The sequence below is a fragment of the Tachysurus vachellii genome, chromosome 1, assembly GCF_030014155.1.
Source record: "Tachysurus vachellii isolate PV-2020 chromosome 1, HZAU_Pvac_v1, whole genome shotgun sequence".
NCBI classification, from domain to species: domain Eukaryota; kingdom Metazoa; phylum Chordata; class Actinopteri; order Siluriformes; family Bagridae; genus Tachysurus; species Tachysurus vachellii.
In genome coordinates, this window is record NC_083460.1 from 7264606 (window position 1) to 7283312 (window position 18707).

Here is an 18707-nt window from a genome sequence, read left to right on the forward strand (position 1 = left end):
GTGCCAACCCATCACAGGGCACACACACACTCTCATTCACTCACGCAATCACACACTACGGACAATTTTCCAGAGATGCCAATCAACCTACCATGCATGTCTTTGGACCGGGGGAGGAAACCAGGGTACCCGGAGGAAACCCCCGAGGCACGGGGAGAACATGCAAACTCCACACACACAAGGCGGAGGTGGGAATCGAACCCCCAACCCTGGAGGTGTGAGGCAAACGTGCTAACCACTAAGCCACCGTGCCCCCTTGGGTTTTTCAATATTTCATAAATCTTTAATTTCTGAATGACATATTGTGGATACATCAAGCTGTCAGACAGTGACACTGGATTTACTATTGCTCCTGGTTCAAGCCAAGAGAAATGGCCAAAATTCCAAGGTCTGAAATCACATATACTGTAACTGTGACATGCCTCTGTTTTAGGTGTACTCATACAAATCTCACACACTCCACCCATATGTAGACGACACACAAACACACACAGATATGCCACTCCTACATAACCCACACACACCCCACTCACAAAATTCTTACACATCCTGCCTACGCATAACACAACAAACTGTACCGTCCACACTCCCACACAAACCACACACCATACCCATATAAACCACACACACACGCCACCCTCATAAACATCACACACACCGCCCACACTAACTACACACCCCACCAACACAAACCACACATAAATGTAAAAATAAAAGTATCATTGTACCTGAGCTCTCTTCTGATGGCATTTCTGGATCTGTAGTCACACTGCAGTGTTGACTCTCACCATGGATGGAGTCCTCCTCCTTTTTTTTCTCCTCCGCTATGCTCTCCACCACCAACATCTCTTTCTCCTTGTCCACCAACGAATCAGGAGAAGAGCTCATCATTGTGAGATCTGCCAAGCTCCCATCTGGATGGGCGAGTCTGTTCATCAAGACTTTTCATTAGAGAAACAGGGGCAGATGGTGCACTTGCCTGTTTATAAGAGCACTAACCGATGATGCTCACAAACTTTTGGAATTCACTAAAAGCCTAATATTTTTTAAGCTACAGTGCTTATTAGATTAGCATCTAATAACATTCTATCCTTTCCAGCTAGCAGATGATGCGGGTTAGTGCCTTTATAGACAGTAAAGAGCTTGACTGGGCTTATATTGTACAGGCAGGGTACAGATCATGGATGCTGTGAGCTCAGAGTCTTCACAGAGCAGCAGGGATGTGGTTATGAATGTGAAAGCATTTCAGCACAAACAATACGGTCAGTTCATTGGTTAAGGTCAAAAGTCAGTCAGTAATTGATAGCAAGGAAAATATATTTCATGTTCTATTATCAGTCAGAATTAAAGGTGGGATCCATGACATTAATGAAAAGCTTGAGTTGCAAAAAAAAGGGCAGTACTATCATATAGGATGTCTTCGTCTCAGCTGATGGAGGGTCAAGGGGGTTGAAAACTTGCATGTTATGGCTGCATGGCACTGGAAAGGTTTTTATTTTTTTCTGTCCTTACAAGAGCGCACTTACTTGCTCTGAGGATGTGGAATTTTTTGCTTGATGCTGTTAAAAAAGCAATTGTTTTATAATTGAAACACAAAATCAAACCACTGAATACCTAAGTTAAATAGCAGACTGTAAATTTACAGTATATCAATGCCTTAAATCAAAGAACAAGGTAACTTCATCAAATAGGTACATATGAGGAGGAAACGGGTGAGGAGACTATGAAAATGAGAGGTGCTTCGAGAAAGGGACGTGCACATTAGCTGACATGCCGAGGAGAGAACTTTATGGAGGATTTTGAATGCAGTCAATGCATGGAAAAGGTTATACAAAGAGATGTAGGGATGTTACTTTAGGGGTCAAACATGTCTTTTGGGTCACTGGTGGTGCAAGTAGTGTGCTTAAGGATACATCATTCACTAAAAAATGTTATAATACCAAAAGTTCCAAAACATACAACATATTGCTCAATAAATCATATGTTATCATTCACATTTGAGCTCTAATTTTCTTTCACTAACTGATTAATGAACATAGGTGAGGGGAAAGAGAGAGGGAGGGAGATTTGAACATTCAGAGTGGAGGGTCCATGGGTGCTACGGAGTACGAGCAGTCACCCACCTATCCATAATCAGACAGATACGGGCACTGACTTTGGCATGGCTGTGGGGCCAGTGCCATTATGGATGGCAAAAGAGAGACGAGAGCAGACAAATGGTTAAAACAGGGACAGGAAGTACATGTTTAAAGCTTATTGCTTGACTATGAAGATCTTTCTGGGTACATATAACAAATCTGAAATGACACAATAAAGACTTAATCCTAAAAGAGAATGAATGTGAACAAGAAAAAAATGATGATGATGAGAATTCAAGGGGACTTTTTAGTGGGGGTAAAGAGAAAAAAGGGGTAAAGAGAAAAAAGTATGTTTTATAAATTATGTCAGATACTAGTTATAATAATACTAATACTTATACTACTACTACTACTACTAATACTACTACTACTACTACTACTACTACTACTACTAATAATAATAATAATGTTTATCAACTCTTCACCTGTAGATGGCATTGTCCTGTTTGGCAGCCACAGCCTTGAGGTCAGTGAGCTCAAGAAAGCGCTCATGGAAGTAATGCAGATGAAGGATGCAGACTAGTAGAAAGGAAGTAGGGATGAAGATGCGTGTGAAGAGGATACCTACAGAAAACCTCTCCAGACCCAGATCCTTCAGTCTAGATGAGCAAGAGATAGAGAGAAAGTGAAAGAGAGAGAGAGAGAGAGACAGACAGACAGACAGACAGGGAGGAAGGGAGAGGAGGTGTGTGTAAAAAAACAACAACAATTCTACAGTATGCCATAATCTACAATACTCCATAATCATCAAATCAATCGAATATTATTTGTGTTATGTTTAATACCTTTAATAAATGAATGACTGCAAGCAACATGTCCTATGCTTTTATTTTGCACTTTCCAAATTAAAGAATGAGAATTATTCATGAAATTTTGTTATTTCCCATATCTTTGGAAATAAAGTGACCTGTGATATCTACACCATTATGTAATTCTGTAATATGATCCCTAGAGGTGCTACAGAAACACGAACACTAGAGGTGATGAACTCACTTTTCCTCATTCATGCCTGTCATGTCGGACCAGACGTTGATGGAGTTGTCAAACTGGCACGTGTAGATGAGGGTCAGTACCAACATGGTGTACACCACCACTGACATCCAGAAATATTTTAAAATCCTTCTCCAGTACTCATAGTGCACCTGCGCGAACAAAGAAGCCCACGTCACATCTTTGAGGTTCAACATGCTAAAATTTGACCAGTGTTTTATTCTACATTCTAAGTAAACTGTATCTTTCATGTTGCTCGAGCGGAACGTTCATGTGGAACTGTAAAATTTCTTTAATAAGGAAACACAAGACTCGATCGTATCCGAGCGTACCAGTGCAAACAACTCCAGGAATGATCCTGTACTCACTTAGAGATTGATCACAGAGCAATTAACGGCAGAATAATTTGACATTTCCATTCTCTCTGGGAATATAAAACTTGATACCTGATAAAGGGCCACACAGAAGAGGAACAGCATCATGTAGATGATCTTGTACATGACGATGCGTCCCTCGAAGCTCACAAAGAAGAACATGCCACCACAAACGTAGATCCAGTACTTCACCAGCATGGCCATGACCAGTTTTCCTATCATCTGCATCAGGTCATTCTCACCACCGTCCTCTTCCTCTGGCTTCTCTACCTCTACAACACAAAATATTTCTCCTCCCTTATCAATACTTAGAGAAGAGAATTCTAACCATATATACGTAGCATTACATACTCTATTATTACTTGGCTGTCTCTGGAACAGTCAGTCTGAGCTGATAGTAGTACTTTTGAGTTAGGATTCAGCATACACTAAAGTTGTAATGCAGAACTTATACACATTCCTATTGGTCTTCTACAACTGCTAGCTGAATGGTTAACGGATATGAGCTAAGGATCTGAAATACAGGGGTTCGAGCCCCATCACCACCAAGTTGCTGCCACTGAGCAAGGTCTCAACCATAATCTTCCTCCAGAACTGCTGTATCATGGCTGACCCTGTCCTCAGACTCCTCAGCTTGTCAGAAATTAACAAGTTTGGATAGGAAATTATCGATGTACCGACCAATCAAACACTAATCATTAGACTACGCAGATCATCACCATGCATAATAATTTAGGGTTTGGCCGTTTGGTCAGCTGTTAAGCTCACCCTTTTTCTCTGAGTCGACTGAAACTTCAGAAAGCGTTGCTTCCTCTTTTAGTTTGTCCTGACGTTCAGTCAGTGTCTGATGCAAAAGCAACCAGAAGCTCAGCAAGAACAGCACCTAATGACAAACCAACAGAGAAATCTACTGAACATACATCAGGGAACACATTAGTAATAACATCAAAAAGTTTTTATTATGGACAGGAAAATCATTTTTCAGGCCACATCCATTATAATCAACAGAGTAAACAGATATTATTCAACGTTTGACAATTGACAAACTGGCAATTGTTTCCATGCAAAAACTGATAAAACTTATAAGATATCGTCGCTGTCAGGCGGAAACCTCGTATCTCCAAAACCGTTATTTTTCAGGAAATTAAAAAAACACCGTACCTTATCTGCAGTGCACAGGGTTTAGTCCGCGTTGCAGTGGATTGTCTTGCGCTAAATTCCTGTCCTCAGATGAGCACCAGAACTAGCGGGGGTCAAGATTTTTTTTTCTTTGAGCCCAGTGTTTTGAAGACATTTACCTCAGAAGACGTGTTGATTCGTAGCGACTCTTCTTGAGGAGAAATATGCCGCGAAGCTCTCCCGCGGAGTGAGGAAGAGGTGGACAGTTGAAGTGTCCAATGGAGTTATGAGATTTGCGCTCAAGCTATTTTCAAGACTTTAGATTGGTAAATAACTTGGAAAAATAAAAGACCGACGTGGGGACTGACCAATAGCATCGATATGTGAAAAAATATGAAAATGACAAAATTTGGACATACGAGGTTTCCGCCCGACAGCGACGATATACTAATCTAGAAAAACTGTAGAGAAAGCAGTTGATAGCATACACTTGCAGCTGGGTAGAGGTTTTTATTTTTTATCTTCTGACCGCAACTACTAATTAAAAAACTATAATCTAATAGTGCCACTGATTTGCTTATCCCTTAATCTTTCTAATTAGCATGGAGCATGCATTTCTCTTGTTACCTTGGAGCAGAGTTCAGTGAAGGGATCAACAGGCTTGAGGAACAGGCCGGGGACAGAACTCAGGGACTCAAAGCTCCAGATGTACTGCAGCACAATTACTAGGTTTCCATAAGCCACCATAAAGGGTGAAGTGAGCATGGCATACTTTCTCCTGTCTCGCACCATCCACAAAGTGCAAGACCACATGAGGAAGACAAATGTCAGCCAGCTCACATAAGTAATGCTCCAGGCCTGAGAGAGAGAGAGAGAGAGAGAGAGAGAGAGAGTTTGCACTTTTTATGCAGTGATAACAGAAACTAACCTGTATTGTGGACATTCAACAAAAAAGCTAGAAAATAAATAGATGTCATTCTTTATTAAATAAAAAAAAAAATGCAATAAATGTCAGTTGTATAAGAGGAATTCATGTTCTGTAAGTACAAAACAATGAACTTTGTTCTAGTAACAAGGTCATCGGTCAACACTAAATCTTTGATTATTTTCCGATAAGGGCATGTCGGAACATTACTGTACATACATAATTCCTTACATAAAGAATATTTCTATGATAAAACCTTGTGGTGACTGAATGTGCTGATTAAACCTGCTCACCATCATGGCGATGAGAGCGCAGACGTAACTCTGCTTCATAATGAAACGAAAGACTTTGACAAGGCCAGCGGGAACCGCGCTCTGCTCATCCTCATCGCCATCTTTTAAGTCCTCTTCCTCTTCCGGCGGCATCTCCACCACCTCATACACCTCTCCGTCCTTTTGATCTGCACAGAGCAGCATTATATCTAATCACCGCATCAATAAAGATCAAAGGATATCAATAATCACCATGCACTGTCTTGCCAAAACGACAATATCTTGATTTTGCACTTATGTAAAATCATGTTTCTTTATGATGAATGTAAAATTTCATCTTACCCTCAATATTATTGGATTGGTCCACCTTATACTTAGGGATGGAGAAGAGGTCCAAGCTAACTGGTCCATTCTCTGCATTTAGGGTGGGGACATAACCAAAAGACGTCCCGTTGGAGTTCACCAACACTGCCTATGAGGTAAATTTGGTAGAAATTATATTTTATTATATTATTTTAATATTTATTTTAAAATTTTATATTTTATAGCCAATGTGATGCTCAAATTTCAAGATACCCTCAAATATAAATCTTATACAAAGACGCACTTTGCATCGGACACATTTGTTTAGAATTATTCTTGTAAATTATTATTTTTTTTGCTTTCTTGATGTTTTTGGTGCTTGTTATAAATATAGTAAACTGTGAAATTATTATTATTAATACTAGTAATTAATACTAATAATTCTTTGGTCTTCCAAAATACACTATATGGCTGAAAGGATATGGACCTGACCAGTCACACCCATATGTGCTTGTAGAACATCTATTTCCACTTTTTCTTTATAATAACCTCTAATCTTCAGGAATGGCTTATCACTCGAATGTGCAATGTACCTGTGGGGATGTTTGCCCATTCAGCAAGAAAAGCCCATGTGTGCATGATGGTCAGGTGTCCAGAAACAAACAGACATATAACCATATTATGACTTTAAAGGCATACTAGATGCAACATACATAGTGCATATTCACAAAAATAAAGCTGGGATAACATTAGCCACATAACATATGGCATGAAAACTGAACTGAAGATATTGGTTCAAAAGACCAAGCAGCAAAAGAAGCAACTAAATAAACTACATTATCTAAATACCTTTACATAGGAAATATGCAAGAAATAGACTCATTAAAGATATCTCAACCAAGCAAAAATGGTCTTGCCTTATTATACATTCTTCTTGTGTTTAAAAGTAAATGATCCAACAAATCATCAACATAACATAACATTAAGCCTCATCAAAACTATAAAAATATAATGCCAGCACATAGCAAATGCAATATTTGGATGAACACAAGGATCAGATCGATATTAGTACATATATCAGGTCTTAAATTTACTGATGTGAAGGATTTACATAACACTCTCGAAAACCACAAATGTTCTCTAACCTCACTGGTGCTGTAAGCATCCTGAGTGGACAGAAGCTAGAGAGACAGAGAGAGAGAGAGAGAGAGAGAGAGAGAGAGAGAGAGAGAGAGAGAGAGAGAGAGAGAGAGAGGTGAAGATATTGACCAGCAGAAGGTCGATGGCATTATTGTTCTCTAACACCACCGCTAAGCTGGAACAATGAGGAGCAGCACTATTGAGATATTATAGGCCATCACTCACACACTTGTTCTGGGCAAAAGCTTTTAGTGTTTCTGAGGAGAGCTCCAACCTTCAACATGGACGTCTTCTGCTGGACAAAGCCCAGGATTTAAATTCTGACCAGGAGCTTTCGATGCCTTCTTTATACTTTAATCTTAACTGTCTATTAACATTTAAACCATTCAATTTACACACACACACATACATACATGTATATATATATATATATATATATATATATATATATATATATATATATATATATATATATATATATATATATATATATATATAGCCAATGAAATGTGACAATGGCTATTGAACAAAAATAGAATGTTTAAAGAAGTATGTAGAAAGAAACTTGTATTTATTCTCTTCTTCAAGGTCCAAACTAACCTGTCTTATGCATTCAGATCAATGTGAGCAAACTGTGATTTTAAAGGTATCTGTAGGTGTCAAAATTCAATCCTGTTGTTTGCTTATCCAGATCATTGTACTGTAAGTAAGGATTTTCTGAGACTGGTCCTTCACAAACTGATTTAATACACACCCTGCTGTTTTAGTGGTATTTATATTTCATGTTATCCTCTCTGGAAACGTGCAAGGATATACCACTGATACTGGGCAGGATAAAACACTGCATGTGATAGTGATGAATATTAAACCAATCCAGCTCTGCTCAGTGAGAACAGACTGACTACAGATGACCATGAATTCCCTGCATTTGGCCTGTGTGGCCTGACACTATTATGCTCCTGGTATGTCTGAATCTCATCCCAAAATGTTTGACCCATGAACGGTCTGACGTCTAATATAAGGTTATATTAGTCATCTTTTGCACATCCTTGGAAACCTTGAGGTTTCTTTTTGTCCTTTTAAATGTCACATTGAGACCTAATGGAAAGCATATAATATCAATCCATATATAATGACTTACATTCTTTTCTTCAGTCTTCTTTCGTGTAGTCCACCATAGTTGCCTCCTTTTTTCTGCTGTGGGAGGCTCATTTTCTTCAATCACCTCCTTTTCCTCATTCTCCTATAAGACAAGGCAATAAACCATAAAAAGAAGTGAATTAGTCATTTTCTGTAATACAGACAATTTGATCATGATATATGATATTATTTGATCAGGATATTTTACACCATTTTAAACATAAATATCATCGTGCAGATCTTGCATGTACATGATCTTGGATGCTGACCCATAGACACATTCAGTAGTAATACCGAGATTAATTTGACTGATATTGGCTGTTTCTGGAATGTCTTCCTTATGTGTCATCAATAGATTTACACTGTAATCAGAGATGTTCATGCCTTGCTTTCTGAACTGCAAACAGGGAAACACTCAGCCCGCAGATCAATATGTTCTCAGACAGGCAGGTTTTTAAAGGACACATGCTATTGACCACTCTATAAAATCCTGTGCTCTGGAAACCTGCAGCCCTATGAGGGACAGAATAGAGTATTAATCTGTTCTTGGCAACTGAGAAGCCATGCTGGGGATACAGTGTTGTGGAATTTTACATGGCTAACTATCTAACTAACTAAATAAATAAATAATAAACAAAGGCTTGCAGTGTTATTAATTGCGTTATTGTGTTTCAGTGTATTGATTGGCCAAGGGGGTTTTAGCGTCATTAACTTATATAGCTAGCTGAAAAGACATTGGTCGTTCAGATTTTATGGAGTATCCTATAGACTGCTATTTCTTATTTGCAGTCATCCACATGAATGAAATCATCACCTTGTGCTTCATGTATGAAAACAGAAATTGCACCTGATTTCTTTAGTTGCAGAGTTTTTAGAATAAACTCTGAAATGTTAATCGTGTTATTTTAGGGATGCCAAAACAGGAACAAAAGATCTCTATACTCTGTTTAGAAAAAGTTGAATAAAATGTGATTTCCTGTGAAGAGATATTTATTTTGTATTTTCAGAAGGAGTCTCCATTGTCAGCACTTTGTAAGAGGTATGCGTTGTTTTTGACATGGAAAGTTTTTTAGTTTCTCAGCTGGTCAGAAAACAGCTAATAGCATAACTGAAACTTATGAAAATTTATTTGTAATGTCTTTCGTTAATGCTCCTCAACACTAAATTGAACTACTAATGGAAAATGTTACTGTTATAACGTGCTATGGCATTTTTTTATGCATATCCTACTAAATACTAATTTAGAATGTACATACTAGAGATGGGGATACGGTTAGCTCATTGTTTCAGTGTAGTAGACTTGAGAATCTAATAAAGAACCTTAACCGTGAGCATTGGATCTTGCAGCCAAAGGCGAATCAGTGTGGCCAGGGTGTAGTATAGCACCAGGAGCATGATGGGATTGACAAAATGATGCCAACTGAGACCAGGATAGACAATTAGCTTCCATGTAGATGAGCAGTCTGTCCTGATTATAGGAGAAATGCCAAACAATCTGGTGAAGAGAATAAAAAAAGGAGAAATGTAGTTAAAAAAAATCTTAAATACTGTATATCGTTCTAGAAGCTCAAAACCTGTTAAAGCTAACTTTACTGTCTTTATATGAACTATAAATAGCATCATCGTCCTGGTATGAACCCGTTTCTATGTCTATTGACTTACACACCAAAATTTAAAAACAATCACTGCGTTATTGATACTTATACCACACTGACAATGGTCAGAAACGTTTGGTTCGTTTCCTATTAGAGTTGTTCCAAGACAAATCACAAGTTTCTGTTAATGCACTCATTCTAGTGTGTTTATCATAATTTATGCATTCTAATGCATAATTGTAATGGTCTATAGCAGGGGTCGGCATCCCACGGCTCCGGAGCCGCAAGTGGCTCTTTCATCCCTCTGCTGCGGCTCCCTGTAGATTTGAAAAATAATTTTTTTATTTTAGTTAGTTAGTTTTTTTAAATGTAATTCTAAATTCTAAGACGATGACGCTCTTGTAAAATGAAAATAAACCGTGTTTAATTTTTTTGTCGCTCAAAATATGCGTCATAACTGCCGACTTGCGAAATCCGACACACAGAAGCAGACGCATTTTTGCTTGGCTGCAGTCGGCAAGTTAAAATTTTGATGTCATGAATACGAAGAGGACTCAATTAGACACTGAACATTTTATTTGAAAGTAACCTTCAACCCAGCGTCTTTTTTGTTAAGGTTAGTTCAATCTGTTCAACCCGCAGAAATAAAATTTAGTTTACTCTGTAGCAGTTCATTGATTTCATAAATGCAACACACTACAGTTTTTTCTATACTTTCCATACAGATAAAAAAACGATATATGAAGTGTTATCTTCATTTTAGATGTCAAAAGGGTTTTGTGGCTCCCTGTGTTTTTTTTTTCTGTGGGAAACGGGTCCAAATGGCTCTTTGAGTGTTTAAGGTCGCCGACCCCTGGTCTATACAGTAGTAGTAGTCTAGAACTCATAACAGTGAGTCCACTTTAATCCAAAACTACAGCACATAAAATATAATTTATCCATAATTCCAAAATCCAAAATATGTAATTTGTCCATTATTTAAAAAAAATTAAAAAAAAACACACACACACAACAAAATCACTCAGTGTTTTTTTTTTTGCAATGCTTGAGTTAGACGCGTGTCTCGGGTGCTACCCATTGGGTGATGATATCACTTCCTGCTTGGCCTCTTCCTGCACCTGGGAATGGCCAAGTCACATGACTCTATTGTGACTCTATTGGGAAGCAGAGTCTGACGACACGCTCTTTCAACAGTTGTGCAAACCAAGGCCAAGGCTCTGTCATCAGCCATAATTAGGCCATGTACGGGACACATTTACTGTGTTTCTGCAGTTACAATGATTCAGTATGCTCAAAGAAGGGCCAAAACAACACCTAGTTTAATCTAAAAACACCAATATTCAGTAAAGTAATACTAAGGCATCAAAACAGTATGTACTGAAATTACTACAGTAAACTAATTGACTTGATCAGTCAATTTTCACTTTATTCCAGATGATATAAATTTCTCATGGTCATAAAATCCACTGCAGACAAATAATGGAGTGTCGGTTCATGGACGTGAGAGTGCCTTTATAGGGTCTAAGACTAGGCTCAAATGAATAGAGGCATGTGAGCATCATCCAAGGCGCTGAAACTATACTTAGAAATAATGGTCTTAATGTTTCAAGGTGAATGAATAAAAGCTCCTGAAATTGATTTGTAACCATGGAGTCCATGACAAGAATAGAAACCTACTCTGTGTGCTATTAGAAACCTGGATTCTTACATCAGTCAGAGATCATTAATAAGATTTTATGAGATACATATTCAATAAGATGGGAAAGTAAGGTGCATTTTAGAATGTTTACCACATGCAAGGAAACACCATGTAAAGACTATGATAACGGTTATAGTGCAGTTGCACGTAGTAGTTAAAAAAAAATCATAGGTTGTCCAGGAAGTAAAGCCTCAATATAGATTTGAAGTGTCTGTCAATCACTGCAATTAGAGACAGATACTACGAGAGCTATCTATAGGCCTGAGAATAATTATGATAATAATACACTATAAGAGGTAACTAATCATATACTCTACATATATACTATGCAAGCATACTATGAACAAAATGAGCTAAAAAAACAACTCACTGATAAACTCAGCTGCAGCCTTCACATTAAAGCCGATTCTATAGCAACCGGTTGTATTATGCAGATGTGCGCAGATGATGAACAGGTTGTGACCTATGTCTTAAATCGGCCACAGCAGAGATACAGCAGTATGTTGCAGGGTAGGGGCACTCTTAGACATACATTATTATTGATTTTAAATAAAATAAAAGTAAAAAAAAACCTCAGATTTCAGAATAATCCTTAGGGATCCTAAACAGAGCTCTTTGGTTGCATAATAGTAGTACGAATGCACCAGACGTGCGAATTAGTTATGAAACAACATTATAAGACGGTGCCTGATACCTTCACTGTATAATTCTCACTCTCACTCATTTTCTACCGCTTATCCGAACTACCTCGGGTCACGGGGATCCTGTGCCTATCTCAGGCATCATCGGGCATCAAGGCAGGATACACCCTGGACGGAGTGCCAACCCATCGCAGGGCACACACACACTCTCATTCACTCACGCAAACACACACTACGGACAATTTTCCAGAGAAATTTGGAAACCCTGGAGGTGTGAGGTGAACGTGCTAACCACTAAGCCACCGTGTCCCCCCATCACTGTATAATTTTATTAATTTATTTATTAACTTTCTTGGGCAGCCATATGTATTAGACCTTACATTCCTGGCATCATTTAACTCTAGTGTGAGAAAGCTTGTTTTACCAAAAAGCAGTTAAACTAAACCTGATGTAGCTGTCGTCAGGTGGGATGCTGTCCTGGAGGAACTGAAACTGGTAGAGGTAGAGAACGATGAGGTGACCAGCAGAAAAGATGGCAATCAACACACACAGGCAACTGAAGAGGAGTGTGTCAAAGGTCTGGCAGAAGGACCACCATGTGCACAGAGCAAGGAAGATGAAGAAGTAAACGGCTGAGGTCAGAGAGGGCAACATCATGCCTGTGAGTGTGGATGCACAATGAGTGTCAGCTGGTGCACAGATTACAAACACACAAATCAAAATGAACGCGCTAACATCAGACACTTTAAGAAATCTTAACCATCTGCTTCTGCACTACATCTACCAAGACTGACATGCAATTGCTCACCTGTCAGACCCAGCAGTATAGTCACCACCACCTTCCCTGCTGTAGTGATAAGATTACCAATGATATCTTTCACTTTCGAAGCCACTCCCGCAACTATGCGCAGGACCTTCATCTTAGTGCTCTCCTTCACCTCCTCCTCCTCCTCCTCCTCCTCTTCTTCCTCCTCTTGTTCTTCATCTAGCGGACCATCGTCTTCATCTTCCGCTTCATCTTCAGCATCGAAGTCTTCATCGTACAGCATTTCGTCACCCTCTTCATCATCAAGGATTCTCTTCTCGTCGATGTCCTCCTTTGTGAAGACGTAAATACATTTTTTAAATAACACATCTCCATAACACCGTACGTCAGAGCTTCCAATCTGTTTCTAGAAAAAAAGGTAAATAAAATAATTATAAGTACGTAGGCAGTGGTGATATGACAAAAAAAAAACAAAAAAACCGAAAAACATGATATTGGAAGATCTTTTTATGCCTATTTTACTATATACAGGCAAGGTTTGGTTGCCAAGTTCCCAAAGAAATTTTAATTTTACAATTTTAAAAAGCCCCTATAAATATTGAAACAATTCAACCCAGCCTCTTCCAATCAAATATTGCCATTTGCTTTGTAAAAAAAAAAAAAAGAACAATATAACAACATACAGCAGTTTTTTGTTCCAGCGCACACTACTTTCTAAACAAATGATGTGTATGACAAACAAAGCTGCTGTAGATTAGATAACTCTGAATCTCTCAGCAACAACACACAATAAACCAAACAAGCTTTTAACTGCTCCACATGTGTGGCCTGGAGCACAGGAACCAGCAGCCTGTTAATGGCAGCACAGCACACTGTCTCTGCCCGGTGAGTCTCTTTATACACCATGTGCTAACACTTACTGAATAAACATTATAGCCCTGCTTTCCTGGATACTTTCCTGGATTAACCTTAGTATTATACATAATTGCAATGTCAAGGGCAATTCACAATTTATCAATAAATTTTTAACATTCTGTAGAATTTCACAGACTTTCAGCGCATTCAATTTATTAGCTAATTAACAAAAGTTTAAGTTAAAAAACAAAACACTCTGAAATGTCAATTTCATGTCTTTAACCTTTATTGTAAGTATTTAACGTAGTTTTTCCTTAAGATTAACTAGTTTTCTTATAAAGTAGTTTTTTAATTAGGAGAATAAGAAGAAGCAGTGAAAGACTACTCTTACTCTTCTAGACCTTTTTTGTTTGGGAGTTGTTTCTGCTTGAGTTGCTACCACAAGAAAATAATAAAAAGCAGCAAAGCACAATGTCTACCACTAAGTTCACGTCTGAGTTTGTGCAGTTGTGCCGCACTTCAGAAGGACATTTTCTATGTGAATCCAGTGCAGCCACAATTGGTCCTGGTTTGAACTCGAGTAATTCAGATGTAAAACATCCTTAGTAAACTTTCAAGGAGAAGCTACTTGAGAATATCAAATAATGTCACTTTCATCTTATATATAACTTTCATCTATATATTTAATAAATCTATGAGTCGGTTTGTCCGGACGTTTGACTGGTAGTATGAATTATTTAGCATCCAGTTAAGTAAGTTCTGGCCTAATTATGGTGTGTGTGTGTGTGTGTGTGTCTGTAAAGAACAAAGAAATTGGTGCTAAATGTAATCTCACCAGTTCTTTTGAATCAAAGTCCTGGTTGTACTGTGCCATTTCCTCCACTGTTCTCTTCTTTTGCAGATTCTGGCACAGCAGCCAGATACCCAGGCCTGCCATGAACATGCCAATGTCTGGCAGAAACACCCGGATGCCATTCCCGAAATCTGCACCTATAACACTAATCGGAGAGAAGAACAGAACGGTCTTCTTACACTCAGAAGCACTGACTACTGTAGGTCATTGAAATCAAAGAGATTCTTAATATACATCATCCCAATATCTATTTTTCCAAAGTCATTTTCCAATGCAAACAAAACACCATGAATAATAAAGATGTTCTAGGATATAACAGGAATGATATCCAACATGTAAACGTATTATTACAGTAGTTGTTTATTTAACCTGAATACCATGTGTGGCTTTGGAGGTCCTGTGAACAAACACCATCTGTGATGCCGGAAAGATGGGAAGTTTATTGGAATGCAGGTTTTTTTCCCCCCAAAGCAGCATTTTCCAGCTGCACCTTCTTGCACATCTGTGGTGTGCTACTTGGATTTTATATGCCTCCCCACCCAGTTCTATAAAATCAGCATTTCCCCATAATAAAGGGATATAAATATTTCTCATTAGAAGCACATAAGGCTTCTCTAAAACAGCCACAGTGGAAATAAGGCTTTTTTTTTTCTTCTTTTCTTCTCTTTAGGAACAATTTATTCAAAATAGTTTCTTTCACAGTCCTAGAATAGCTTCTAGTGAACTTTTCTTTGAGAGGCAATGTTTTTTATGACCTTAAAGCCAGAGCTGGAACTTAAAGCCAGCATAAAAGTTATCTGTGATTCCGATCTTGCAGAATATGTTAATAAGGATGGTTGTGGCATTAACGTATGTTGTAGCCGAGATGTCTAAATCAGGGGATAGAATGTTAACCAATGTAGAAAAGAAAGTTTTACTAGATGGTTACTGTAAAAAAACCTTGTTTGCTACAAAATATTCCTGCACCTTGCAATTTATCCGCTAATTATATAAGAATATTCACGTCTCTCATTGCCATGCTCGACTTCAGATCAAACTGTTTGCAATAATAAACAGCTCTCATGATGGCTACATAAAAAAAATTAATTCTTTCTGCAGTCAGAAAAGTGTGAAGCCAAAAAAGGCCATTTTTCCAGACTGTGTTTACCTCGTAAACATTGAGAGTTGCAGTAAGAGCTAATCAACACCTGCTAACTGGATTCCAGTCTAATTAGAGCTGAATGATGTTTCCAATCAGCTCAAGATTACCCTTAAAAAACAACGACAAAAATGGCCCCGCTGCGCTAATGAACGCAGTCAAGTCTCCATGTCAACTGTGAAGTTCGGAGGTTTTAGAAAGGCCCATTTTAACTAGATGCTCCAATACCTCTAAATAAAACAGAAGATGTAACGCTGGTTTTTATCTTTTCTGGTCCAAAGCGGCCTCTTTAGACTCATCTCTCCCTAGCGTGTTGGCTCTAAGTCAATCTGGCGGCTCTGTTTCCTCCCTCTCGCATGCGTCCGTGCCAGGCTTAAGAGGAGAGAGACATCACCGTCCCGTAATGTCATGGCTAAATGCCTTCGTTGGAGTAACAGGTCAATTAGGGGCATAAACAGTTTACAGTTCAGCTTCCTGCCACTTTCAGCGGCTCCACTCTTAGCAAAATAAACCCACAGACACGCGGCCCGCACTTATGAGAAACCATGGCTAATTGTATCAGGGTCTTATGAGTGCCTCCGCATGTCAGATTTGGCTCTGAAAAATGTGGGCTTTCAAAAGCAGGTCAGGTGTAAGTGGGTATAGCGCTCAGGTGGAGCTGTATGGAGAGATAGGCAGACTGCCTGACACACGCGTAAGTGGGCTGTAATGCTGTTTGTCTCTGTTTGTTTCCTGCTAACAGCAGGATGATGCTTATACAAGCAAGCAACTCAATAATTTAAAAATATCACAAAGGTCTTTCTCGCTCCTAGACTTCAAACATCCAAGGGTGAGTCAATAATTTTCCACCACTTACAATTATTAGTAGCACAGCACGCACTGTGGGTGTTATCTGCTCCATAGACACTGAGAGCTAAACCTGATTTTACACAACCATTACTCATTTTTACAGTGTTACTATAAAACCTGTTTACTCGACAGCACTGCAAGACATTACATTCGGTGAAGAATAGTTCTAGTTGTAAATTCTGACTACAGCTTCCCAAGTTTGGGTTGATGCAGTGTTTGTACTGAGAGTTGATTCAGACGTAAATAATATTCTGAACTCGTTTGGTATAAACAGCAAGCCGACAATCATAAAACTCCCACTAGCAACTTTTTCTTATTAGGATGAATCAGAATCAAATGTATTAACTTTGGAATAACATTAAAAATACTTCTGAAAATTCTCAACTGGAAATACTGTGGAATAAATTTCATTTAACACAACATTTAAATGACAGGAAGAACAACACATAAATATGCACAGGTTTCTTCTCTCTCTCTCTCTCTCTCTCTCTCTCTCTCTCTCTGTCTCTCCCTATGTGTGTGTGTTTATACAAAATCCATAGAGTTAAAATAAAATGTTGTATCTTACCTCTCAAATCCAATCTGTCGTATAGATTTCTCCCAAACTGAACCTGGTGGGGAAAAAAATAAAGCTTTTTACAATCTGTATCTTCTTCTTGGACTGATTTGTGAAGCAAAATAAAACATTACTGGTAATATGTATTATAAGATATTTCTCATTAGTAATTATTTCAAATTGAGCCGTTCATCAATTCGATACGCTTTCAAACAGTGAACAAACAGAAAATGAAGTACACGTACAGTAGGCTCAGTAATTAAGTAACTAAAATTAAAAGACTGAGTTCCTGATCATCATTTCCAGTATTTCTGTGTCAGCTGAGAGATGAAGCAAACAGATGAACTGGGCAACACTTTACTTGTGACTGAAGCATTTACAGTAACGACCGACGGGTTTGTTAGTAAATTAGCAGCTCGAATACGTGTCGGATTGCCTTTTGAGCCTATTATACTATGACACTGTTACTATTCCAGCTTCTGATCCATCACTGTGGTCTAAACCTCCCTGCCTCAGCTACGTGCTGTCAGCTTTATCTACTCTCAGAGAATCCTAACTGATGCTCTATAAAGGCTGATGTTATAAGCTCAAACCTCTGAGTCAACTATATTTAAGTACTGCATGTAGATAGCTGCTGTAACGGATTTCAGAACACTTTATAAATTTCTTTCTAAACTTTCTAATTTGTCTTTATATCGTAATAGCTGTAGATATGAACGGATATACAAAACCAAACCCGAAAGCTTCTCTGTATTCCTGCCAATCAATTCTTTTGATCTAAAACTGATTAGAGTGTTAACGTTAATGGAATGTCACACGAGGGAGAAACCATCACATGTCTACACATAATTTGTTTGCAACACTGGAGCGCCACAGGAGAGACTGTTCTGTCTCCTCTCCTCATCATCCTGTACACTGCAGACTTCAGCTACTGTACTGAGTCCTGCCATCTTCAGAAATTTTCTCATGACTCAGCTACAGTATAGTTGGTTGCATCAGAGGTGGTGAGGAGACTAAAGTGGATAATTTTGTGATATGGTGTGAGCGGAACCATCTACAGCTTTGTTTGTGACAAAAACAAAGGAGCTCGTGGTCGACCCAAGCAGGCACCTACAGTATGACCCGTTTCCATCCATGGGGTCTCTGTGGACGTGGTGGGGGTCTACAAATACCTGGAAGTTCACATTAATAATAAACTGAACTGGACTGGGAACTTGGAAAGCGTCTACAAGAAGGACCAGAGCCGTCTCTATTCTCTGAGGAAGCTGAGGTCCTTCAACATCTGCAGGATGATGATGATGTTCTACAAGTCTGTTGTAGCCAGTGGTATCTTTATTGCTGTTGCATGCTGAGG

The 18707-nt window shown here is 38.6% G+C and overlaps 1 protein-coding gene across 1 annotated transcript in view; it reads right to left on the minus strand.

Moving 5' to 3' along the window:
• The window catches only part of LOC132846117 (piezo-type mechanosensitive ion channel component 2), a 48613-nt gene extending 31211 nt beyond the window's left edge, over positions 1–17402 (minus strand). The window contains exons 1-14 of the mRNA XM_060870661.1: positions 17366–17402; positions 14793–14955; positions 13145–13433; positions 12782–12995; positions 9722–9896; positions 8403–8504; positions 6161–6290; positions 5840–6006; positions 5249–5479; positions 4271–4385; positions 3575–3774; positions 3132–3280; positions 2564–2737; positions 729–928 (exon numbers count right to left, since the gene is read on the minus strand). Of these exons, the coding sequence (XP_060726644.1) occupies positions 729–928; positions 2564–2737; positions 3132–3280; positions 3575–3774; positions 4271–4385; positions 5249–5479; positions 5840–6006; positions 6161–6290; positions 8403–8504; positions 9722–9896; positions 12782–12995; positions 13145–13433; positions 14793–14900 (2254 nt within the window). The 5' untranslated portion in view covers positions 14901–14955; positions 17366–17402. The remainder of the gene's footprint in view (positions 1–728; positions 929–2563; positions 2738–3131; positions 3281–3574; positions 3775–4270; positions 4386–5248; positions 5480–5839; positions 6007–6160; positions 6291–8402; positions 8505–9721; positions 9897–12781; positions 12996–13144; positions 13434–14792; positions 14956–17365) is intronic.
• Between the last annotated feature and the right edge of the window lie 1305 nt (positions 17403–18707).